This window comes from Falco peregrinus, chromosome 4 (genome assembly GCF_023634155.1).
Source record: "Falco peregrinus isolate bFalPer1 chromosome 4, bFalPer1.pri, whole genome shotgun sequence".
Taxonomy (NCBI): Eukaryota; Metazoa; Chordata; class Aves; order Falconiformes; family Falconidae; genus Falco; species Falco peregrinus.
In genome coordinates, this window is record NC_073724.1 from 14,603,606 (window position 1) to 14,631,053 (window position 27,448).

The following is a 27,448-nucleotide window of genomic DNA, read 5'->3' on the forward strand; positions in this document are numbered from 1 at the left end:
CGTTCTGTATTTTTCTGGTGTGTCTTGACAAGTAAAGCATGTGCAGTGGCTGCTTCAGAGCTTTGCACATACTGACCAGCACGCTGGAGCTAGTTCTTGCAATGAAAAGGGCGAAGTTATAACTTGCTTTCCCTTCCTTAGGACAATGTCTTCCATCTTCCTTCTAACCCAACTGTTGACTTTCAGTAACACTTACAATTCATAAGTTTTCGACATCCCGCTCCATTGACACTCAGATGAAATCGGTTAATAGATTCACCCAAATACTGCTGTCAAGAGCAGAGACAGCAGGGACATAAGAAAGGAAAAGGAAAACATGCATAGGACACATTTACACAAGAAATCAGGGTCAAATACATAAAACAACCTTGAAGAAAAATACACATATCTCTTCTTCAATCACTACCATCAGGAAAGGCAAAGGTAGTCTGGCACTGGAAAACCTTTTACTGAACTGGAGGAAGAATTCTTTATGTAGGACTTACTCCTGCTCACACTCCAATAGGTGCAAAGCTGTCATGGACCTCAACCTGAGCAGCAGCTCTAATTCCAAGAAGCCCAAACTGAAACAGAATGAAAATGCATTTATTTCATCTTCAAGTTGTTATCTTCAGAACAGACTTTAGAATTACTTCCTATCTGAAACATCGCTGCCCTGTCCATTTCCCAAAAAATCTGAATAGATGCAATAATATTCATCGACAATGAACATAAAGATAATTAATTTAAATAGCAAATTTACATATGTGCTCACAAATCTTATTGTTCCAATTCTCAGACTGACATTATCTAATGAGAAAACATTATCCAATGAACATAGTACAGCAAAACTGCTGTGTATTAGATCTGTAGATCACATGTACAGTATATTAAATTCACTTAGTAGACAGATAATTCTGTTCCCATGTAAAAGCCATTACAAATAATAAATAATTAAATATATGTATGACTTGACAAATAACGTGCCAGGATTATGCAGATAATTCATATTTAATTCAGCAGTTGCTTCACTGCTACAAATAATAATGAATAGACCATTGCATGTTCTCCACCATCATACATTTACTTTATTCATATTTCCCAGATACATAGATATCTGTACTTTTCAATTAATTTCACCCTAAGGCACTCAAAGCCAGTATCTCCAGGTAGACTCTTGAAAATAAATCTAGCATATCTCATTTCTTTTCTCATTGCAGTCTTTATCCTGAGGAAGAATCAAAATGCCACTGCTATAAGAGAAATTAAGTTACTAGAAGCTCTCTCTTCATGTACCCCCTCTCCTGACAAGGGATAGGTTTGAAGGTCAGTTCAATGTTCTCCATCAGTACAAAATCGTATCTGCACAGCTGCAGCCTAGAAATACAGAAAAAGAAAAAAAAAATGTGCACATCAGAAAAAGTTAACATTAATAGAAAAAAAGCCTCAGTATTTGAATTATTAAACCTCCAGTATTTACCACCTCTCAGAGACAGTACTCAGGACAGGAAGAAATGTCTTCTTAAGTTTACACCCTATTTTACGCATCATTTGAGTGGTTTTGCTAGACTGTGAACAACAACCAGGACATCAGCTGGATGGTGCAAACTGGCACAAGTAAGAAGTGTATCACATTAGTCTGAACTAAAAAGATGCAATATTTCATCCATTAATTCTCAAATTAATTCTTTATAACAATGGTCCAAGAACAGCTCAATTCCTGTTAACACTGGGCCTGAATAATTTATTTTGAGTTCCCTAGATATGAAAGTTTCTCTGCTTTCATCCCACAGAGGAAAGTAGAAAACCACATCATAATATCTTTTAACTCTTTCAGTTGCAATGACAGCACGCATAAGAAAGTTTCATGCAAAAGAGTAATTTGTCATCTAAAGACCTAGAAAACTCAGAACTGCATAATACTACATGAATACACACACAGAGGTCACACAGGGAGTCACACACAAAATCTTACTTTTTGACATCAAGATAGGTGCTTTGCCTCTTAGGACAGAGACAGGTCATAGCTCTGTCCTTCATGAGCTACTATAGACAGTGAGAGCTGGTTTGAACAGACAAATGACTAGCATACCCTCTAATGTCCCCTCTAAGGGGGTACAAGCTATGATTTTATTTAAAATTATCTTCTATATTTCTCTGAACTCACAGATATGGCTATACAACACAATCCACCTCAGACTGGGATGTAGTGTACAGTGGACCAGCTAAAGGACAAAGCTTGAGAAAGAACATTGCACCAGGCGCTTCTGTTGCTGCCGTTTAGTGCAAGATTTCCAGCCAGTCACGGCTCCACCTGTCTACATGTGAAAGGACTGTTGGATTTCTGTGTAAGAATTTGAGGCCTTTTAATGTCGCCACAAAGATAAGACAGTAGATTTTATGACTAAGAAGATCAAGACAAATTCTGGTATTCAGCATAATGCAAACCATAGAATTTCATCCAAACCTTCATGCACAATTTTTTTTGGTTTGAATTTAATGGTTTACTATTATATTATTTTTGTAGAGGAAGAAAAAAGAGACATAAAAGCACTGAAATTGCCAGCATTTTAAAAATCCTTATAAGAAAGAATTCACAGGACAAATTTCTGACCATAACAATATAAAATTATTGCATGCATCCATTTCCCAAGTTGATTTTCAATATCTCACCTAACAGTACGATGCTGTATTTTACCACATTTGCAACCGTATTTGCAACACAGCAGCACAATGTGTTAGCATGGTCATTCTCAAACAGCGGTCATCACCTGGGAAGGGCTCTATCTAACCACAGGGGGGACAATACTTCAACAGACCATAATGATGAATAGTAGAAATAAAATCATAGGGTTTCCAACATACTTGATCCCATGTGAAGTGCAATCCATCTAAGCCTGTGATTATTGAGTACCCAGAATGCCTTACAGGAAAGTAGCCCTGAGCAAGCAGCAGGTTCTCCAGTTCACCAACAAGGAGCAAAACACAAATAATTTTTTTGTTAGGCAAGGCTCTCGTAAGCCCCCACCCCGTGTGCCTTCTCTGCTCTCTACTAAAAAGCAAGGGCATGCCAGACTCTCTTGTTCAGTAGCGGTATTAATAAAGTCTTCTTTTTTATTACTCCTGTTGTTGTTTTGGTTTAAAAAATCCAAAGGTGGCTGGCCTAAATATCTTTGAGACATTCACCCTCCCCATAAATTGCATTTGAACTGACTGACAGGTTCAGAAGATTTTGGAAGAGCTGACACCTGGACACACACAAGTTAGGAAAGCTTTCTGGTTTTATGGGTGAGCAGGAATGATTTATCTCAGAGACCAGAAAGAGAGTCTCAGATTTATATGTACCTTTTAGCACTCCCACATTCCCACACCATCTGCATGAACAACGGCCCAGCCCAGTAGACAATTGTCAGTGATATTCCCCAAACTTCCACTGTCTGCTATTAACCCAGATCTGGGGAGACTGAGAACCCTGTTGTCTTTTATCCCTGCACCTGTCCCCTGTTTTTTACCTACTAGTTTTTATATGAATAATTTAAATATTTTTAATGTGGTTTCTAGTTGATTATCCTGTATTCAAGTAATTGTTGTAATTATATGTAACTAAATAAGGTAAATATAGGTAGTTATAATTACAATGAGCAATTATGTAATTATAGCAACCAATAGTGTTGTAACATCTGCATTTAAATTACCTTCACATGGTGATTCAATACACTATTTTCCACTGCTATCTAAAAGTATCTAATGTGCCTATATGAGTGCCATCTGATGAGGCTCTGTACAAAGAAGGACTTTAGTGTATTCTATATTAAAGCAAATCAAGAGCATCTTACTTTAAAACTAACAGGAATTAGAATAATGGGAATGAAAACCCAAAACCAATAAGGGCTGTTCACTGAAAATCTTCTTTATTTCCTAGATCATTATCTGAAAAAGTCCTGAATGCTGATAGCCTTGCACGAAATATATTTTCTGATTTATCACCATTTGGTTGAGAAAAAAAAAAAAATTAACATGATTTAGAGCTTTGATTATCTCTCATCACCAAATGCTTTTAAATAAAATCATGCCAGTTCACCTGAAAGCTTGAGACTTATGGCCTTCAACAAGGTAATAAAGTCTAATGGATATACGTTCTGGGGTACTATTTGGATTACTAAGTGTTCTGTTTCTTCCTAAGCCTCTCCCACCCATCTCCTCCTCTTTTCCAGTAAATATGAAATAATAGATTAATTTAACAAGGTTTCATAATTTTTACAAAGCACCATACCCAATTTCTACTAAGCTATTATCAGAAAGCCTTAAATGTTATTTCTCAAGTTAATAAAATAGACTGACTTAAGACTTAATCTTACTGTAATATTATTCCCACTCATTACTTATTTGATAACCATTACTAGGTTTTATTTTAAATTCTGACCTTGTTGAGTCTGCCATTCATATGAAGCAAATAAATGTAACAACTCTAAAATAAAGTACTCTTGCTGCTCCTGGATATTTCTTACCTAATCCATATAATATGTTACTTTAACAAGACGCAAAAGTAAAATTTAATTGCTAGTGCTATTGTACAAGTAACTCTGGAGATCTAAAAAATGAACATATGGCAATAACGCTAATGTATTTTAAGCCAGCAATAATTAATAAAAGCTTAACAATGATATTTAATTATTAAAAAATGCAGGTGATTTAATTTTAAGCATAGGCAAGCATAGACTATGTTTTGGTCTTGGAAGGTCTCTACTTTCAGCAACAAGACCAAAAGCCTATGCTAGTCACACAAGTAGCTGAAGTGCTCAATTTCATAACCAAGTGTGAAAAGTTGTGTATGGACACATGATTAAAATCAGAAAAGTGTTACTAAAATTTATCTTCTGGAGGAGAACTTAACCATACAGGTGTAAGTCAGGCTGGTCTACGTAAATGGTCCTTGAAAACCCATTGTGACCAGCCAGCAGCAGCAGCCTGCGTGACTTCCCCATGATAAATTTGATCTTGGGTAGGATGAGAAGGATATTCATGCATCTAGGAATATGTTATTAAAAAATCAATAGAGGGAAATACATATTTCTGAGGAAACATGCTGAGCAGTTCAGTCGATACACAACTTTGATATGTGACAAATGCTTACCTTTCTGGATTATTAAGAGATTTCAGACTCATCTGGAGAATCCTAAGCTTGTGTTTTGGGCTTAGTAAAGTCTTCGTAGAAAAGGTCAAGGAAATTTTTGATATTTTGTCAAGGTCTTGGTAAAATCCAGTTAGTACTTTGACTCTTTTGTATTGCTGAAATGTTGAAGCTTCACTGAAGAAAAACATTATAGCTAGTCAGGGTTTTGTTAGCCGAGTAATATTCATTATTGCTAAGCAGCATTATTAAGATCAGAAATCTTGCAAGATATATCAACTCTGATTGTTCAGAACAAAGATACCTTGAAGTGGATTCAAATGAGTACTGTGCAAGAACCTGGGCTAGTTCATAAATGGAGAGAGGATCATTTCAGTGTGAGGAGCATTGCCTCTGACACTGAGCAATCTCCATGAACAGGAGCCATGGCCAAGTCTTAACAACCCCATTATAATTTTTTTACTTACAAGTTAACAAGTTAAAAGTTCAGGAAACTCAGAAAATTATTCTTATAAAGTGATAAAAGAGATTCAGAGACAAAGCGCAACATACCTATTCATCTCTGATTCTACTGTGTTTCCAGCATAGTCTGTTATTTTAACTTTAATGAAACCTCTCCTAATGTTCTTATTCCAAGTAGTAATATCCAGTATGTAGTTATACACTGCAAAAAGAAATAGGAAATAACAAGATTCAAAGAATGACCTTAAGAGGACACAGTTGTTATTATCACCCTGTTAAAAGCATTCAGTGACTGATGACAGGAATAGTGACTCTACATTTAAGTTACCAGCTCAAAGCAGAATAAGGCAGCTATTGACAAAAAATAGCTTCTACCAAATGGCTGCTTGGAATGTAATTAGTGTATAATTTCCTCCAGTTCTTACATAAAAAGGATTTGCATCAGAAAGCTACCATCAGAAGTAGCATGAAAAGTTTGACCTGCCTAAGGAAAAAAAGCAGAATTAAGCCCTAACGAGCACCTTCAGGTTTTGGCAAGCTCTGCAAAGAGGTGATATTACAGCCATTAGCGTGGCAAGACTAGCACATTATCCACCAGAGACATGTCCAGAAAACAGCTGAGATACATTGGCAGGGAGAGGGGAGGAACAGCATCGGCACAAGCCTTATATATAGGCAAAGTGGGCAGTTAGCTAGGTAAGCAGATTAATCGGGCAGTAAAGCTGAAGAGACATTATTCCCGTGCTTGTGCCGATGCTGTTCCTCCCCTCTCCCTGCTGCTATTGCCCAGCCTAAGCAGGTGCAACAATACAGGTCCTCCAAGCACCCTTCCCTCAGAGAAGTCAACTTACCAAAACCTCTGTGTGGATACTAGACACTCATGGGGAAGACTCAGGAAGAGGAGAGGTATCTGATTGATCTCCCATGCTCCAGCCCCTTCTCCCCCTTTCCTGGAGGGCCCACGGCCTCAGGACAACAGGCTGGGTACCTGGGGCGGGCACTGCCCCGCTGAGCCCTCAGAAACCCTGACCTGGCCTTCCACCACACTTCTGTAACCACCACCAACACTGTAACTGTGCTATGGCTACCCAGAGGAAACACACCTTTACTACTCCCAAAGTAAGGAAGCCAATTTCAAAATTTCTTTTTGTTTTTTATATTGCTTTTTAACGTTCTTTTCTAAAAGACCAAGCCTCACCCTGTATGAAAAACTTGCCCTGCTCAGGTTTACAGTTTCACTTAGTTAAGACTTCTGGTTAATTTCTCTCCCCTCATGGTTTTATATACTGAGAATTAAAGTAAGGGTTTAGTTAACAAAGGACCTATTTTTCAGGCTGGTTTAGTAGACTCATTTTTCTTCTTGACTTTGCATATTTTCCCTTAAACTTACACTGTCATTACAAGGTGTCTCATTCCTCTCCATGGGCCTCCTCCTGTGTTTGATAATATTTGTCCCCCTCTTTTCTCTCGTCTACCACTCCTGTCCCAGAATACCATACATAATCTTTTTTCTTCTGCAGTGTACTTCTTCCGTCATCAAGATTCTTCCTGGTTGGAATTTTGATGAATTCCGAGATTTTAGTATGTGTGAGAGTGAAAGCAAATCTGCATTTTTCTGTCAAAGTAACGAAGAAGAGACAGACCTAGCGGCCTGTGCAGCCTTGAGAGCAGGAAAAAGCAAAACCCAAGCAGACAGGAGCCAGGGAGAACAGTGGTAGCGTGTTTGGGTTGAGCTGATAGACCACTGGGAATAGGAGTTATGTAAAATCTGTCACATCTTTGTTAACCTCTCCATGGCCCTTTGGAAGAAACAGCAATGAAAGACAGGTTTCTTTTTTTTTTTTTTTTTTTGTCCCCCCGCTAGGGCAGTCTCACTTCCCATTTTTGCTCTTGGAAAATGGCAGCAATGATCATGTCTAAACAGGTTCTCTCACTTCCAGTTTTTTCCTATCACTTGATCCTCATTTTCTGGCTTCCTTCTTCCCTCCTGGACTTCTTGGTAGTTCATCCCATTACTTTTAAAGTCACATTTCTTTCTCAGTTCACTTATTGCTTACTCTGCCACAATCATTCTTCTTCCTCCAGTCTGTGAACTGACACTCATGGTTTATTACACCATTTTACACAGCAGCTAACAATAACTTTCTACTTTAAACATGCTTTCACTCCAGATCAGCTAACAAATAACAGCCATAACAATTCATGAAGTTTGGTATGTATGTATTCAGTCACTCACTGCAGAATGGGTGTCGGTCCGAGGTATCAAAATAAGCTTTTGTTGGTGAAGTCTTTGGGATTAACAGTTTTTTCCATCTATCAGCATGATAACCTGTAATCCAAAATTTAAATATTTCATTTCAGACATTTAGCAAAACCTTGACACACATACAATTACAAAAAAGAATCTCATCCAAAGTGACAGATTTGGCTTTAATTTTCTTAAATATTCTCTGAGAAAGTAAATTGACTTGGAAAACGCAGGAATCCCCTGAGTATAGTAGAACGTAGCAGGTTAAGTATTTCATTCTTCTAATATTTTAGCATCACTAAAGTTGTCATAAGGTAATAGTTGGAATCTATTTAGTCTAGAGTACTAACTCCAAAAAATAGTGCTTATAAACTCCTGCAGAGTTAATAAAAACAAACCCAAAGAAGTAGCCCATATATTTGCAGAGAATAGTTACAGAACATCTTCATATTAGGTAAAATTTCTTTCTTCCTTTTTTTTTTTAATCATTAAAGTAAGTATTTTAAAACTCTTTAGTGTATAATTGTGGATATTATTTAATAAAATGTTAGATACTCTGTAAACTTCCTAACCTTATCGACGTAATGCAGAAAGAACTTTTGAGTTCCATGCTTATTGTCTTTGGGACTTGACAACTAGTCCTTGTTTCTAAAACAGCTGATCATATTCTCTTCCTCTTGATCTCTTTACCTAGACTGGACAACAAGGGCTAATTCCAGACTGCAGAGCTGTCACTGCACGCCAGTAAGCAGGAAAGCTTGCAGCAAAAGGATGCTGTTTCTCTTCCCAGCTCCTGGATTCAGGTGCATGCCATTTCCTCATAGGTTTTATGGTTATTTAAAAAAAAAAAAAAAAAAAAAAAAAAAAGTGGCATCTGACTGGTCAAAGATTTCTCCACCTCTAGCTTGGGCATTCTGTACTAGTACATCAGGCGTGGTTAATAACCTTTCTGGGGAAGTTCTGGAGTCTTTCTGCCATATTATAAGGTCCCGTTATGGTTGGGTTTTATTATAAAATAGCATACAGATCTATCTATGCTTTTTCTTCAAACCTGATCTAACTAAAATAGGGTGTAAATCCCAATATAAAGATGTAAAAAAGATGTGGTACAAACTGAATGTTAACTTTTAATTAAATATTTTTAAAGTTTCGTTCTTGAGAAACCCCTGACAACTAGAAAATGCTCACACTACCGTAGCTCTTTTCAAACTGTCCCCAATTCCTCTCTAAAAGCGATAAAACCCCAAACACCTAAAACCCCCTCCAAATAAAAGCTTGATTCCAAAAGAAAAGCCAGAGAAACCATGAAGTTGCTGTAACCACTACTACTGTTAAATAAAAACCACATGTATTCTATGGAGGATAACACACTGTGAAAGCCTAAAGTGATGAACCAAGTAGAAGCAGTTTCTCTATAGAAAGGAGATCCATTGTGAACCCATTTCAGACTGGAAAGCATAATGATCAAAGGTTAGGAACATTCAGAGCCTGTGTCTAGATGATAACTATAAAGCAGACAAAGACATAAACTTTAAAGTACTTTAAGCAGTATGCAGCTCTGCCTGTGATCAGTCTCTACAGATCCCTTAACACAATACTACAGATCTCTGGAGAAGGCCCAGAAAGAGCTAATCTGGATTCCCTGGAAAATCTTACCCAGCCCAGAGCAGATATAGTAACACTTACCCAGTACTGGACAGGACATTGGCTGGTAAGCTTGACAATCAACACATTTTCCTCTCTTGTAATCCAAGTAAGAGTCACAAGGGTATGTTATTATGTCACACTCTCCTTTCAAAGATGATAAGAAGAGGAAAACAGATCTTTGATGGTCACACTTAAAATACTGAAGTCCTTCAGGAAAGAAAAAACAAAATATACAAAGAATATGTAATCATTTCTCTTCATCAAAGAAGAGGTGTTGTCAAAGCAATCCAGTAATCCCATTTAGCTGAATCGTTCTTAGTTACCCATGCCTTTATTCTTTGGCTACTTGCCCACCAAGTGTAAAAACTGGATGTACACACAGAAAAAGAAGAAATTGAAGACTATTTTGAATATTACAAGTAAAGCAAAAAGTTACAGTGTTTTATATGTAAGAAATAGTGTACTAAATCCCATCAATTTTTTTTTTATATGTATATAGATATATAAAATGCAAACATATATTTTTTTTGTTATAAAGCCTGAGTCTGAGTTAAAATTTGCCACATTGCATCCAGTGCAGAATATTTTGGCAGAAAAATTACCATGAAGAACACTTCAGAGATTATTCTCTATATATAAATTCCTTCCTCTCCTAGCAAAACAAACTATGAGAATTGTACAGATAAAGCTGATCCTGAGTCTTAATGGATTCTCCCATACTCACGGCAAGCCTGTGGAAGCCCTATGCTTTTACAGCTGCTCTAATTTGTAGCAGCACTGTGCTGACTAGAAACAGAAACACAGACAGACACAAACATATCCAAAAAAAAGTAAACAAAAGCAATGGACAGCAACCTTGCATAAGATTTATGGAGGCTGAAATAAGAAAAATTCCACAACAAAAGATCGTGTTGTAAAACTGCTTTCATCCCAGAGCCTAAAAGACTTGTCCAAACCCTAGTTCATCATTGCCAACCAGGAGGAGCCTAAGACACAAGGAAGACTTGAAAGCCTTGCCTTCCACATCATATGGAAATGATCCTGTCCAGACCACTTGGATACAAACATCTTTCCCCATGCCTAGCCATATATAAACACACAAAAATAATGATTGCTGTATGCAGACTGTATATGTAATAATAATTCCATCATACCAATAATAATGGTATGATGGAGTACGTATGCTTATAGGAAGATCTTTATTTAAATAAAAGATGTCAAATGTCTTTGTTATTTCTTATTTGCTGAGTGGGGATGAAAAATAAAGTATACAATGGCCTCAGCTGCCATATTATTGAATACGTGCATTGTCCATTGAATTCAGTTTAATCTTTTTTGATTTGATCTCAAACTCTTTTCTCATTAATTGAACACATTTTTATTTACCACTGAATACTGTTTGCGGACAACCAGGCTGATCCATTCCACCATTTGGATAGAAATCAATGGTTCCTAAAGGTTTCTTGAAACCTAGTGCTAAAGTAAAAAGATTATGCACCAAAAAAACCATAAACAACATTATGCAGTCAATAATTTTATCATTACATTCATTAAAAATAACATAAAGGTCTTAATTTTTCTTTTCGCAATCATACTGTTCTTTAGTTCTGTAAATGCAAGTCATGTTATGAGTTAAAAACCATGGGTTTTTTCTTTTTGAGAAAATTATACACATGTAAAACGCTGTACACAAACGTGTACAAATGTGCATAAGATTCCTATTGCCACAGAAAAAAAAGAACAGAAGCAACTATTCAGTGCTGTAGCTGAGGCATTATTTACACAAAGAAATTTATGAAGTTCATGTTCTCTCCAGTAACCAAAATTCCTTCCCAATGTAATTTTCATTAGAGTAATATTTTCCATTTTTTGCATGTGACATTGGATTCTGAGCTATGCTAAAGTAAGCAGCATATCAAAGTAGAAAAATCAGTATTTGACCTATGGAAGACCATGAGTAAGATTTAGCTCAGTCTCACCTACCTTCCTTTTTACCACACTTTATTCACATAACTGGAGCATTACAAAAATTGGTATTTTACAGCTTCACATATAAATTTGTATAGTAAAATGCTTAATTTTTAATATTATTCAAGAAACTGATATGAAATTACATGAATAATAGGACATGTCTTGTAGGTTTGAAAGGTTTACTTATGCTTTTGAGAGAAAAAAAGTAACAGACTATAGCATGGATGAAGCAGCCTTCACAATGTTCTTCACTTTAATGCTACAGTAATGCGATTTAGAATTTTAAGCAGTGGATTTGTAGTGTACTAATGTGATACAGCTGAGACTGTCTGTCTCAAAAGGGACCAAATCAGTGATAATCATGTCCTTACAACTGCTATGTTCATACACACTAGCACAACAAAACAATGTTAACACTGAACTATTTCTCAAATAACAGTATCATAAATGAATGCAATAGGCACACCTTATCCAATGTGCAGACTTCAGGTTTTTGTATTCAGAAGGAATATACTATAACAAGACATAAATGACAGTGGTGTAGTTGCTATTTTTGCATGACAATAAATGGACCCATGACTATACAGTTATCTACATATGCCTTCTGTTAGGTGTTGGACATAAAAGTTATTTTGATATTTTCAGGTTCAGTCATGAAATTTAACTCAATAACATGGCTACTTATGTCAGAACTGAACAAAACAGTTCATTATTGTTTAATTCATTAGCAAAGCTGACTTTCAATTTCTTCATGAATAGGTATAATAACATACAGTACAGTTTAAAAAGTACAGGTAATGTTAAAAAGCAACAGCACAGGAATCCATCTAATAACACAAAATATACTTCTGCAGCACAGTTTTGATGTTACTGAAATAGTTTGTCCCTTCTCTTTTGCTTTACTGCTTTTGAGTTGAAATAGGAAAGTTAAGATTATGTCATTACCATCACTATCTGAATGGATTACATCTACAAATTGTGCGTCAGTACGATCCAGTCTCCCCTCTGGAGGTTGTCGAGTGAACGAAGGGCCCGCTGGATCAAGTCCTGAATGAAAATAACAATAGCATTACAAATCCTGGGCTCTGTTTCTACAGATATATACAAGACCAACATTTGAGCATTATTTGTCAAAGACTTCATTTTCCTGGGATAATAATAGAAAGAAAAAACCAGCACAATTCTACTGAAGTTTCTATTCTTCAACTTGCTAAGCAAAGCAAGGGTCCCTACCACAAAACTGATCAACCCATATCTTTGAATTTCTCTCTTTCCCTAAGTAGTTGTGCTCATCTCCCAGTTCTCCAGATGAATATAAGCCAAAAGCATTAGGGATCAATTCGGAAGAATTAATTTTGTTCTTTTCCCTAGAAAATGTCATAGCTGTTATGTACTTCCTAAAAACAAAATGCACAAAAAACACAAGATGAAGAAATCTTGGATGGAGACAATTTCAAACATGCCTCCATCATTTTATCAGCTGCTGTTGCAATTACTTGTAGAAAAACAATTGTTATATACAACTAAGTGAAACACTAGCTTTTGACCACAATTTCACCTGAGGGAGGTCTGGAAATATTACACTTACATCAAAACTCAACTATGACAAGAGATTCCAACTGAGATCCACAAAAAGCACTTTATATAAGGAGGAGGGGATTTGGGTGACAAAGTATTTGAAGTATAAACACTGCGTATTGTCATTCATTTTAGGGATAGGGAATTATTTTTGTGCAGCCCTGAAGCCTGATAATTTTCAAGATGGTAATTTCTGTCCTTCACAGGAAAGCAAAATTGTTAGCCGAGGGTTGCTCTGCTCCTATTTTCTTGACAACAAAAGCACAAAGACAGGAAAAGAAAAAGCAGCAAAGATGGAAAATACAACTGTCAATGCAAAACATATTCCTACACTTAAATGACTCCTAATTACATTCTCATGGACTGAAAGGGACAGTGTATGACCTCAGACTATCAAAACTTGTATTATGATTTAACTGGCAGATGTGCTGTAAGGAATAGTCTAGGAAGGTTCTCTCTCAAGATTGAGATAACCAAGACCCAGACTACCACAAAGTATCATGGAATGCCAGGAATTCACGTTTATAGTACCCCAGGTGACAAAGGTCATTGTTTTAATTGTTTATAATTAGTTTTGTATTTCCAAAACCTCCAAACAGTGATGAAGAAAATATCTTTTCCTTTTTAAAATCTCACTTTTGCAACATCAGCTTGGGACACTGGCACAAGTTGTTTGAAAGAAAAAGTATCAAAATAGTCACATAAGAGGTTACGGGCCTTGTGGATTTGGACTACTCAGTCTTTGTCTTTAGTCATCCATATCTGTAATTATAAGAAGGTGATTGAAACATTTCATATAATTCCATTAGACTGTGAGCATCTGAGTTCAGAAATGATACAGATCTGTGAGGCTCCCAGTTAATGTACAGAGAGGACACAGACCTGCTAGCCTAGCATTGCAGTCAAGACTGTCCCCAACCAGTGATGGCAACTCTAGGAAATTGTGTAAAGTGGAAATTATATTCTTAACAAACAGAATATAGCTGGAGCCTATCATACTCTTAGAAAATGCCCTGACTTTCAGATTACTGTACAAAAAGGGGAGGAGTCCCTAATTCCCTTTCTTAAGGCTGGCCACTGACTCCTCTTACATTTGGGGGAAAAAATTACTTGAGTACCCAAAGAGAGGGTTTGGGGAGGTATGAATCTCGGGGAGAGCTAACTGTCTTCTTTCAGTCTGGAAACAGCTGCTTTTTTAAATCCTAAACACTATCAGGATCCAACAATCTTCTCCCCTTTGCACCTTTTCTGATACTTAGCTTAGTCAGCTTCCTTCTCAACAGGCTAGCTGCAGCGAGTTTTGCTTTCACCACAAGAAGTACGTGGAGCCTGTGCACTCAAATCAGTGCTGTGCGTTCTGCCTTAGGAACCAGCATCTAAAAGTTAATCCTAAACTTTGTGTGGTCCTGAAAATTGTACCCCCATGAGGGTATTTCAGTGTTCACTGTACGCATCACTCCCACAGATGGCAATGCTGATGATGCAACAAGGATGAGGTAAAATTTCCAGTATCCATACACAGGCTGCACACCTGATCTAAGCTTTCTGTATGAGACAGCTCAAAGTACTAAAGCCTACATCATGTTCAGATACCTCGAACTGAAACTAAATCCTTGTGCCCGATAACTGTGGTCTGACCAAGAGCTTTTGAACTTCCCTTCACAGGGACCTGACTTGCTCTGTCAATCAGACAGAAACTCAGGTAGCATATCATTTAGCTTCCATGGCATCTGGATGTAGCACTCAATTCTCATTTGAGAGATTAGAGGTAAGCAGGTTGGAAAATGTCATCTGTAACTTACATCCTGAAGGCAGACTTTCACAGAGATACTTTTATCAGGGATACATTTTCCCTCCTGTATGTTACTAAATAGTCAGTTCTCATTTGTCAGTAGTGCTAGCATCTATGTGATTTGTAGCTACAACAATAGAAGGTACATTAGAATACATGTATCAGGATTAAAAGCCTTACCTGTAATTCTGCCAAGTTTGCCATTATACTTCTGGCCAACAAAACCAGCTATATGAGCTCCAAGACTAACTCCAATCATATACACAGAGTCAAGAGAAGCTCCATCCACCTATCAGGGAAAAAAAAACCCAAAGCCACAACCATAGTTAATTGAACAGACATCACCAGACTGCTTTAGTTTTCATTTGTTGTCAGTACTCTAAGTTATATCTCTAACTTTCTAACTTCATAAACAAATGTAAATTCCAAAGTTTTTTCAGTTTGCCATTCTGTACTAGTTAAAAAGTGTAGTAAATATGAAATTCTTTGACTAGAAAAATTTAAAAAGGAAGCTTGAATCACATTTCTTCCCAAATGTCATACTAGAAGGGGAGCAAGGGAGAGAAAAGGAAGAAATTCACCAGATACAAGAAAGATGAATCAAAACTATGAACTAGGAAAAATATAAAATCTCCCTCTGACTTATTTTTCAAAGAAAATAAATTAAAAACATACCATTAACAAAGCCTTATGCCACAGAACCACTGAATAATGGTGCCAAATGCACACCTGTAGGAAAGCCTTACGATGCCCATTCTACAAAGCAGGCAGTATTTAAAAAACCCCAAAACTCTGAAGAACTCTGAAACAATTTCAACAGGCCTGCTGGAATCTCTGCAAAGTGATGGGATGCTATGTGGGTCTGACATATTGATATGTCCCAAAATGAATTAACAAAGGCCTCATGGCAGCTTGCCATGAATCAGTATGAAACTGATAGCTGAGGGACACAACATACCCCACCACCATCACCTGGATGACTCGCACAAAAAGATTGGCTTAAGCATGCCCTGCTGTCATTGTTTTGCCAGGCAGATCTGTAACCAGCAATTCACCAAAAATCTGTATCAAGAAATTTGCAAAATACACCTTTTTAACCCACTCTGGATTGGGGACTGTTCTGATAGACCTTTTTCATTTTGCAATCCCATAACAATAAACTTATTGTCGTAACTGCAATTTGTTATCACTGTATCTAGTCTCAGAGGACAGATCCTGATATGCTTTCTCTTCTTTCACCCAAGCATTTCTTAGAATGCTGGGGTTTTTACTCAAATTTCACATGAGTATTTTCTTACTGCACAGCACTGAAAATTTCAGAGAATAGCAGGGAAAAGAAGTGATGAGAACAGAAGAAAAGTCAAGTGATAAATCTAACAATAGCATAAATGAGATGATAACATGCTTTGTTCATTTGCTTAAGCAATAAATCTAAAGCCCAGTTAAAACCACTGGCATCAACAACTGTTTCTGCAACTCCCTCTAGAATCAAGAAGCTTATATCATGTTGGAACAAATATTTATATCTCTGCCTGTGATTTCTTTGCCATTTAAAATCTTTAAATATAATAGTTTAATATTAAAAATAGTAGTGTGATGCTTTTGTAAAATTTTAATGCTGGATACCATTTGAATATCTCTCACTTCACCTCCCCACTGGTGCATTCACTCTTTCCAGAAGACCCAAAACTTCCAGCTGCCTAAAGAAATCAGATGCTCTCTCAGGCATACTTCAGTGAAAGGGAAATAAGAGCTCAGGTGGAGTTAAACATATGCAGTAATAACTGCATGCAAAGTTGTAAATACTTCAGTAATTTGATATTGTTCACTGGGCTTCTCTTTAGACATATTTTAAATATCCATTCCCATTCAAACTATGCTATTGAAACTTATTCAGAACAGATGCAACTCTGCCTTACCAGCATCTGGTCAACATAGTTTTTCAGTATTTCTGCAACTTTTCTGCAGTTTTCAACAGCAGTTATGTAATTCACAGTTGTAGCACCACGATTCCAATCAACTATAATGAGATTAATGTCCTCTGAAGACAGTAAAAGCTCCTTCATGTCACCTAGCCATGCCGGTGGAGATCCTGTTGGTCTGAAGCCATGAATAACAAAGACAATTTTCTTGGAGTTATTAAGGTACTCAGATGCAGTAACATTGTTTTCAATCAGTCTCTCAGAACAATTTGGATTTTCCCGTGTGTACAGTAGTAGCTGGACTTGGAGTTCTGTTCCAGACAAAGCATTGCCTATATTAAGGTCTGTAAATTCAGGACATTTTTTCTCCTCATCTGAAAAAGATTAAAACAGTACAGTCATTTCATTTTAGACCACCTGAAATACCACCTCTGCAATTTTCTTTCCACATTTTTGCACTAAAAGTGAAGAACTTCCATTTTGTTCACTCTAGACCTTTGGAATGAAGCGCCAGAACATACAGTGAACAATGAGGAGCCACAGTTTAACTAATAGCTCTACAGAAACCACTATGCTCCTCTGAACTCTTCAAATACAAAATTGAGCTTTCTAAGTGTTCCTGAACAATGTATTTTCTGCAAACAAATACAAATTAGTAGTCGGTGTTGCTAAGATTCTCTGCTTAACCATCAAATTCAGGTTCTCAGAATTTTGTCACAACTAGTGTGTGTTGCATGAACAAGAAGGCTGTAAAAATGAAGCTGGGTTAATTAGCATTGATAATATACAGCTGTGGGCTGGCTTCAGGGGCTGCGGGTTGGCCGATGTAGATGTAGGTGCAGCTGTGGCTGGTTAAGTTAAGTGGTTGAGAACCAGTGAAGAGAGAGCAGCCGAGGAAGAAGCAAGAGAAGAGAGAGCAGCCCCTGGATGAAGTGAGGAGAAGGCAGCAGAGAGACTGTACGAAGAGTATGCTGGTATGAGATAGTAAAAGACCTTGTTGCAGCTTGATAGTTTGGAGAGTGCTGTGACAATTGGCGCCCCGTGTGAGGCCCTTCAAATTATGAGACTGAGTGTACTGAGTGGTGACAGTGGTGATGGCTGTGCTGGGGGATGTTTGAAACAGTAATGGTAGTGATCCAATGTAGCGGAGACAGGCAGGAATAGCCTGCGATCCAGATCGTGTTGAGATAGGCAGGAAGAGCCTGGGGGTTCAGATCAGATACTGGTAAAGGTGAGCTACTGGGATCAAAGAGAAGGAAGCCTGATCGCCCAGGAGTTGAGAGACTGAGGGTAATGGGTGATAGTGGCAAAGTACACAGCCAGATGTGGCAGCAGCCTGCAGCGGTGGCAGGTCCAGAGCGGGTTTGGCCAGACAGCGGTGACGGCTGTGCCAGGGGAAGGTGCAGGAGCAGTGCAGTGCCACGAGTGGCTCCTGCTGTTGCTTCTGCTGCTGCTCCGCCTGGTGGTAATCTTGCCGGTGTTTATGTGCTTGTTGAAGGTGTCACCAGTTGAAGAAGAAATGGGCCACAACACGGATGTTAAGAAATTTTTCAGGACACAGAATGATGTGTTAGTGCTGTATTCTAGATCTGCTGCTGCTGAAAGCTCACTCAGGTTGCTGTCCAGTGAGACTCAAGAGGTGAAAGCACAAGGCATTATAAGTTCATCAGAGCCACCCTCTGAAGAAATCAAAATCCCAAATGCTAAGAAAGCAGATAAGAAGGAAGGTGATCAACCTGCAGAAGATGAAAAGTCCAAGATAAAAGTGAAGAAGGAATATGAGTATGAGTTCAGGAACAAGTTGTCTGAATTGTATGAAAAGTTTATTTGTAAAAAGTTTGTGATGGTTGGTAAAAACATGAGGTATGAAATATGAGAAAGAAAAAAAAGGGAGGCTTTGTAGAGGAGTTATAGAGGACTGTATGAAAAATTTATTTGTAAAAAGGTTGTAATGATTGTTAAAAACACAAGGTATGAAATTTTAAGAAAAAAAAAAGGAGGAATTGTAGAAGAATAAAGCTGGGTTAATTAACATTGATAATATACAGCTGTGGGTTGGCTTCAGGGGCGGTGGGTTGGCTGATGAAGATAAGGTGCAGGTGTGGCTGGTTAAGTGGTTGAGAGCCGAGGAAGAGAAGAAGAGAGAGCAGGCCCTGGATGAGGCGAGACAAGAAGAAGGCAGCAGAGGGACTATATGACACCTATGCTGGTATGAGATGGTAAAAGACCTTGTTGCAGCTGGGTAGTTTAGAAAGTGCTGTGACAGAAGACCATTGTAGTTCGTTCTTCCTCTTTTGGCCAGGGTAGCAAAGTTGCCAGTCCCTAAGGCCTTATTGTTTGATCAAGTGATAAGAAATGGCTGCCTGGTAGTACAGGGATGACCCAGAACCCTTCCCTAGTTTTGGATCACCATAAAGACACCATTGCCAAGAAAGAAAGAAGAAACACAGGAACCTGTTCTGAGTTTGAAATAGTAAGAATCTGTAATGTCAACATACATAATGGCACAAGAAAAACTGCAGTATTTAGCATTTCTGTACTCAGAGTGTTATGGTACACAAGGCTAAGATGTAGCTCGGTCAGGATCGACAAAAGAGTTGAGATTTTTCAAAAAGGTTTAAAAAAGACTTGGTTTCCCCTCCCCCCCGCCCTCAGTGTGCTTATTAACATCAAAAGTTAATGCTTAAAATGTATCCTTTGGCTGCTAAGGTCGCCTTGCATGGATAAGCCACCTCAGCATTCTGAGGACACCACCAGTGCCTGTCATGGCTGCTCTGTATGGCCTCTTCGCCTTCGTTATGGTATTAGCTGGTTTACGGCCAAAGAAATTTGGGCCCATCTCTTGACTTCTAGTGGACTGTGCTACTTTACACAAGGCTTTTGTCTGATATTTGATGGCATCTTTCTCAATGTTTCTGTTGCTAACAACTTTCTAAAACAAGTCAACTTCTAGAAAGCAAAAGTAGGAAGAGAAATAGTGCCTACTCAGTTCCTTAAAAATTAATTTTAAAAGTGCTGAATTTCTCAAGAATTTTTGAGTTGTAGGAGAAGCAGCTCTAGCTCTTCTCCTTTTCCCAGCAAGGGGCTAGCAGGCTGAACCAAATCCACTACATTTGCACATCTGAGACAGACAGTGGGCCCTCACTAGTAAAGGGCAAGTGCAGGGGCAGGGGGTACAAGGTATCTGAAAAATGTATTTGATGCTATAGTGCAGACCTAAACAAAGGTAAACAATGTGAATTACAGCACTTAGGGTGCCTTAAAGGTTCAATAAAGACACAAATTCACATAGGAATCTAGACCTCAAGGAAAGACCATATATCTACGATGATTAAACCAGTCACCTCTGGACTAGACCTGATAAAACCGATGTGTATTTGCAAACTGGAGCAGGGTTGAAGTTACAGAGCATTAGAAATGACCTGAAACTGCCTGTCTGAAATCAAACAGACAAAAATTTTATGCCTATTATTACCTTATCACAATAGCTGCAATTATTACACGTGGGAAAAGTCAGAATTACTTACATTTAAAAGTAAGTATTATCATTCTCCTAATTTAGACACTGAATAATGTAAGTAACTTTTACTGAGGTTACTGGACAAGTTAACTAACAGGAAGGCAACTCATCTCATTTCTCAGACTTATCCAAGAAGTTCTGAAACTGAGAGCTGTTCAGCTGCAATTTGAATTTAATGAAAATAATTTTAATAACCTGACCCTGGTAAAATGCCATACATGTGACATGATATTAAGAAGTTAATAGAATGTGTCGCATTTAATCTCTAGTTTTCATCTAATGATCTAGGATGAAAAAACTAGAACGCAAATTCTATTACCCAAATGTCATACACAAAGCTAAAATAAAAACCAGCTACTTGAATACATTTGCTATTCAGATGCAAAGCTAGAACAGGAAATTATTTCATTTTTGCCAAATATTATTCTTAAATCCATGTTTAAGCGCTGATCCTTATAATTCACTCCTACACGTCTAACATATAAAGATTCATGGTAAGATATTGTTGAAGTGTTCCTCCATATCCACTCAAATGTTTTGATTTCTTAACATTTGATTGCTAGAAATAAGAATTCTTCTAAAGCTACTGGAATGACAGGGACATAAAACAGAGACACAGTCTGGTTCATGGAAGTGAGAAATCACTTATACATAAAATAAAATTCCAAGGAAATTATTTTAACTGATGAAACCTATTTAATAGTTAGCAAATGTCAAAGGGAAACAACTCATTTACAAATGGCTGTGAAATGACAGCAGTTATTCTTTGAAAAGTAAATAGAGAAAAAAAAATATTATGTCTTTACAGTATTTACCTAATTCCACAGTAAACAGATTTACAGATTTAGTACTTTTAATTGTTTAGCAAGGAGTCATTAAGGGAAGTTTTTCAAACTCTTATTTCTGATTGATTACTGGAAGGAATACCCAGCTGCCCTTTCTGCACACCTATGGGAGTAGTCACATACACTTTTCTGTACATTCAGAACATACAGATATGTGTTGGGATGTTACATGTGCATTTTAACTCAGTTAATATTTTAACTTTCCTATGTACATTTGTAAGCGTTGTATCTTCTGTGGTTTAAAAGGGGAACACCGTAAGTGCACACTTTTTTTGTAAAAAAAAATTACTATTTAAAGCATAACACGTAACTTGAAAACCTGTCAACCTATCAAATAAGCAATAAATAATAAACTTACGTTAACACGTTAAAACTATTTCACAATTTCCTCTTTACTTGGTACTAAGTGCACATACCTGAGTGTGTCTCTGTGCAAAGTACAGCCAGAGATAAAGTATCAGGCTTTCTTCTATTTACTTTAAAATGAAAACCTACGTCCTAGTTTCAAAGTGATCAAATTCTCTTTACTAATCATCTGCTCCATTAGGCATAATTTAAAAGTTTTAATCTTTTGGTTAATTTAAATGAAGGAATATTCATTTTTCGATGCTTGAATAAAGCCGAGAGACTACATTACAAATAAGCTTAATGGTTCTTACCTGATTTCACCCAGTGTATCAAACAGATGAAGAGACACAATTTCAGCATGTGGAAATGGAGAAAAGCAATATGTAATAATCCACAGACAAGTGGCAAACCGAGTGTTTCTTTATAGTATGCTAGACTACTAACCTAACTCAATGCCACTGATGAACTAAGTGACATGTAGAGCAGGAAGCAGAAAGCAAAGCTGTGTTTAAGCTTCTGCAATTCATGACTCCTCCTATTGAATGACTTCAGTAGGTAGGGTAGTTTCTGGTCTTTAAGGGTTGGGACTGGGTTTTAATCCATTTCCCGCTCTGGCTATCAGCAGATTTACACAGAAGCAATCAATGTTATGTATTACTGACAACTCTGTTACATGTGTGGAATTTAGGAAGCAGAATAACTAGCGGTACACATTCAAGACCCGACCCACCATGTGTCTTTTTTTTTATTGTCACTCAAATGCAGTTAGAGGCACTGAGATGGGCACAAGAAACTTAGAACAAGAAGTCATTCTGGTGACAGAAGGATTTTTCTATAAGAACTTGAAAATACTTCTGAGAACTGTATCTACATAGATTATTTTTGCACAAAATTACCTTCTAAGCTTTTTCCAAGAAGTCATCCTCTAATCTAAATGCAGAGAAAGTCTGTGAAAACACTTACCTAGGAGAGAGATGGAGCTTAGAGACCCACAAAGCTCACCCAGAGAATGACTTGCTGGGTGTTCTGGGTATGTCCCTTAAATTCATTCCCTCTGTGTCCTCAACTACAAAACAGATGAAGAAACATTTATTTTTATGAAGCTCATTTATTTACAAACCAATTCACTGGGTAAATACAAGAAGACAAACTTCAGTTTCTTGGAGTTTAATAATGCAGATAAACTCTGCATTATTCAAGTGAGAAGTCTGGATGCTCAGTTTGTTTATATCTGGCCCCCAATTATTTCCACTGCAGGAGAAAGAAAAACATAACATAACCATTCAAATATGATGCAGGCACATACCAGAAATGTTTCTTGCATAGTGTAACCTTCACAGTCCTTCTAAACATTAGGTCTAGGTCTCCCTCTCTTCCTTCCACAACAGTTAACGGTAGTGATGGTGTGTGTTTTGTTACTACTTTTAAGTGATTGGTCTTTTCCAGCTAGCCTTATGATTCTGAGCAGCTCAACAAAGCTGCAGTACACAAGCTTCTGCAGTGGATAGCCTTTAGGAGGGTTCTTCAAAGGCTTTTCTGCTTTGAATGCAGCCATAAGAAAAAGATGACGGAGTGTACCTACTCATATGAAAATCTATTCAGCTTCATCAATGACCTTTTCTTATTTTTTTGCTTCCATTTCTCAAATTTGTCACCCTATTCTGAGTAAAGTTCACTAAGGTAGCTCCTGTTATTCCTTTGCATTCCCTCTTCATCTCAAATCTTTGACATTTTGTCCAATTATTATTATTAAAAAGTACAGCCCTACTGACATTCCATTTTACTTAGAACAAGTAATGGTGCAGTGTCAATTTGGCTCTTTCCCCTCCCTACCTTTTAATATAGATAACTGTTACAACAAAAACTTAGAGCACCCAAGCAACCACCAGTTAGGCAGCCTCAGCATGCACTCAGCATACAGTATGCATTCATATACAAGTTAAAAGTATGCAGAGCTCAACACCACTAAAAATGAAGCAGTAATAGCCCTGGTACATCTGCTGTGCTTAGCCAAGAGCCAGTCACCTATCTTCTAAGAAATCTTATATATGTACCTTTACATACACCTAATGCCACTAGTTATGAATGAACTGCATGTTCTTCTATACATGAATGCAGAAAAGAAAGGGAATTTTAGGTTCCCTCTTGAACTGAAAATCGGTAAGGTCAACTTACATGTAAGTAAAATACAGCACCACCCATGTTGATATAACAATCCATGAAACAGATTTAATGCCCTCTGAAACCAGTGTCACGAAAGAACTCCCTTACTAAACCAATGTCCATAAAGTTCTGTGTATTAATCAGGATGCTGAACTAGTGCCTGTTGGACTCACCTCTCTGTCGTATGACAAAGAGACTTTGTTCACCAACAGTGGCACTTATGCCACTTAGAAATTCATAAATCTTAACAACTGCCACTGTTTACACTGTAGTTTCTAATGACATCCCACTGTCAGGTAAAACCTTCAAGGTGATTCCAAGTTTCAGGTGCACTATCAAAAAGATGCGAGACCCTCAAAGTTCAGCTACTGCCCATTCCGGTTCACTGCATATTATGTCCGCTGCTTTTCTCACAAGGGTACACTTCTTCTCCAACTGGAATTCAGAATTACCAGCTCTGAAAATGCCTTCTGCAAACCAGCGGAGGATGCTAGCACAGCCTCTTCAGGACTTTGACAGTCCCCCCCAGAGCTCAGGACTGTTGCAGCAGTACCTCCTGGATGAACCCTGATGCTTTCAGGGGAGCCTATAGTCTGACAACTGTTAAAAACCCTTCAAGACCGATCAAGTATTTAAGTTGAAAAAAACACATAAACCCTTCATTTTATTACAGCACAAGATTATTATCATTTACAGGTAATAGAATGGCAATTTTACAATTCAGTTAATCCCCAAAAGTTTCTGATAAAGTAACAGCTAAAAACATTACAGTGTGGTTTTCAAGATCAAGATCGGATTCTTACGCAAGCCTTGATATCCTGATCTGTGGTCACATGTATTTCCCCTTCTAATCTTCTCTCTGCCCCCAGGGATTTCGTAATCTTGGGAAATCCCTTTCTTTTAACAATTCTCACTTCTCTTGAGAATCAAGCCACTTCTCTGGAAAAAATCCTAACTGCTAGCTTAAGAGCACTGCTCCCTTTCAGGCAGGCTGAAATCACACCTGGCTTTTGCAATGCAGTATATTTAATGATGAATAAAAGCTGTCTGAAGATTACAAAGGGAAAAATGCAGGAAGAAATTTAAGGCTCATTGTGTACTCTACACTGAGGCTTGTAACTCCTGTAAATTGATAACCCCTTTCTAAACAGATTTGACAAGACATTAAGTAAGCCTCCATTAGAAAATAATGGGCACGTTGGCAAAGCACACAATCTATGCTTGGGCAAGGGGGAAAATCTTCAGTAACATGTTTTCGTCATCAGGGTAACTTCTGAAACGTGCTCCTTCATAAAACAGCACTTTAAAAAAAATAGATACTGAACAGTAAACGTACATGCTGGAAACCAGTTTGCAGGAACCCTGCAACAACGGGTCAAGAGGCAGGTATAACTTCAACTTTGAAGGCTGCAATCCTATCCCAGTTCCCTTTGGAACACTGCGAACCGTACACCATCTGACACTCTACACGTGTCTCTTACTAGTAACTACCACAACGCTTCACCGCAGGGATGCCCAGATCCCTCCAGGGCCCTGCAACTGCTCCCGAGGCCCCGCAGGGGCCCTGCCGGGGGCAGGCAGGGCCCAGCGGCTGCGGCTCCTGGCCCGACGGCCACACCGGCCCCTGCTCCGTCCTCGCCGCTCGCCCGGGGCCTCACCCAGGCAGGAAGGAAACCCTCCGGGGCGAGGCCGTGTTTCCGTACGTCTGACAACAACAAAAAAAGAAGAAAAAAAAATTGAAATAAGCGCCTTACAACGTTGAAGGCCCCCACAGAGGGTGCCTGCCCACCCTGGCAGCAACTGGCCGCCGGCTCAGCGCCTCCCCAGCCCGCCGTGAGGCCAACGGCAGCCCCCACGGCCCCGCCCGTCCCCCCACGGCCCCGCCCGTCCCCCCACGGCCCCGCCCGTCCCCCCACGGCCCCGCCCGTCCCCCCACGGCCCCGCCCGCCCCTCGCACGCAGCGCCGCGGCACCCGCCCGCGCTCCCGCGCGCTCGCGTTGCTAGGACACCGAGCCGCCCCCGAGCAGCGCGCCCCGTCGCGCGGCGCGGCGCGGCGCTTTACGGCAGCGGGGCCGTTTCGCCCGAGCCCTCCCGCGGTGGGAGCCGGCGGCGGCGGCGCCGCCATGTCCTCACCGGGGCGGTGCGAGGAGGCGGACCGAACGCTGTTCGTGGGGAACCTGGAGAGCCGCGTGCGGGAGGAGATTCTCTACGAGCTCTTCCTGCAGGTGGAGGCCGGGCTCCCAGGGGCGGGACGGGGCCGCAGGGCGGAGGCCTCGGCGAGCCCCAGCCGGGCGCGGCGGCCCTGTTGTTCCCGGGGCCGGGCAGGGGTGAGGCGAGGCCCCGGCCTGCGGCGAGCGGCCGCGGCCGCCGGGGCGAAGCGCTGCGGGCGGCCGGGAGGCGCGCAGCCGGCGGCCGGGGCGGGCAGGAGCGCTGCGGGCGCTGGGCCTGGTGGCCGCCTCGGTGCGCAGCGGGCGGGAGCCGCGCCGTCCCGCCCGTCTCCCCTGCCTCGGTTTTGTTCCCTCCCGGTTGTGCAAGTTGTGGTGCCGCAGACGGGCCCCAAGTTATTGAGGAAGCTAAACGGTTTGAAATTGTTTTTAAAATCCCCAAGGAAAAAATCTTTTTTAAAAATTTTAAATATGTTCAGGGGAAGAAATTTTTGATCAATAATTTGATTAAGAGAAGTTAGTGTAAAACCTGAAAATGCGTGGAGCAGGGTTTCAAGTCATTAACAGAGCACGAGAGGCAGTAGGAATGATCTGTCCGCAGGTGGGGCTCTTCCACCTATAAATGACCTTTGTATCAAAATATTTTTATGTTTTAATGCTTGAGAAGATACTAGAAATTCCATCGGTGAGATTTTCATGGAGGTGCTGGGAAGTTTCTAAGCAGCTGGACCTTTCAAACCTAAGCTTAATTCTCTTTCTTTGGAAATAAGGTATGCCAAGGAGGAAAGAAAACAGCAAAGACAGCAAACGTTAATGACACTGACTGGGCTTCAGTTCTGCTCTCACTTTGACAACATCTCTGGCTAAGCCAGGCTTATTAACTGGAAAGTAGGAAAAAAGGAGGGGAGGGACCATTCTATCACTAATGCAAGCTTCAAGTGACAAGATTTATTGACAGTAGTTGCTGATTTGGGGCTTTTCCTGAATTTGTTCATGCTGTGTTTTGGGGTTTGGGTGGTTTTTTTTTCCCTCCTGGTGTGATCCAGTCATCCTCTGTCAAGCTAAAAAGTCCCTGACTCTGACCCAGACAGTTTAGATGATAGCATGGTGACAAACTTGCTTCTACCAGTCCACTAATTTCTCCCCAGTCTCAGAATGAACCTTGCTTCCTTTTGGTGAGTTTGCAAAATAAAGAGTGCAAAAACCGAGGTGGGCAGAATAATCTGTTCTCTTCCTATTTCATTTGCTAAATGGAACTATTTCTACTCACCAGTTTTATTCCACTGATTAATCTGATATTTATAATCTGATACAGGCAAGACCTCAGCGTGCTACCCCATTTGCATCAAAAGGCCTTTCTGTCTGGTATATTTTAGTCCTTAGGGTTTTTAGCTGTTGCCATCTCTTCCTAAGTTTCAGTTTTTAACTTTTCCCTAAAACTGGCTGAGAAACAGTTGTTTCTTCTTCTTCCCCACCTCACCTCCTTATTTTCTATGCAGTCGTCTGTTAAACTAAATATTAGGTTAAGAAAGCTTATCTTACCAGGGGACATGAGTAATACCATATATCTTGTGTTACAAAAGTGAGAAAAGTGGATGTTCTCAGAATGCAGTTTTGCCAGACTCTGCATAATCTGCAGCAGTCATCCAACTCTTGACACTTACCTGGGTCTTTAGG

General features: G+C 39.2%; 2 protein-coding genes across 5 annotated transcripts in view; one reads left to right on the forward strand and one right to left on the reverse strand.

Moving 5' to 3' along the window:
* Positions 1–569: 569 nt before the first annotated feature.
* On the reverse strand, positions 570–22,008 carry LIPI (lipase I). Its single transcript, XM_027790424.2, has 10 exons — positions 21,755–22,008; positions 16,728–17,104; positions 14,989–15,097; positions 12,384–12,485; positions 10,854–10,943; positions 9,507–9,674; positions 7,809–7,901; positions 5,663–5,774; positions 5,114–5,287; positions 570–1,356 (listed from the first exon to the last, which is right to left on the reverse strand). The coding sequence occupies exons 1-10, from the start codon at positions 21,801–21,803 to the stop codon at positions 1,245–1,247; spliced, it is 1,386 nt and encodes a 461-aa protein (XP_027646225.2). The 5' UTR covers positions 21,804–22,008; the 3' UTR covers positions 570–1,244.
* Positions 22,009–25,588: 3,580 nt separating this feature from the next.
* LOC101923728 (multidrug resistance-associated protein 1) overlaps positions 25,589–27,448 on the forward strand; it is a 51,152-nt gene continuing 49,292 nt past the window's right edge. For 2 of the 4 annotated variants that reach the window (XM_055801435.1, XM_055801436.1), the window contains exon 1: positions 25,589–25,831. In XM_055801435.1, coding sequence (XP_055657410.1) covers positions 25,730–25,831 — 102 coding nt within the window. In that variant the 5' untranslated portion in view covers positions 25,589–25,729. Of the gene's footprint in view, positions 26,373–27,448 lie in introns of all 4 variants that reach the window. The other 2 variants (XM_027790379.2, XM_055801437.1) reach the window with 2 other exon arrangements.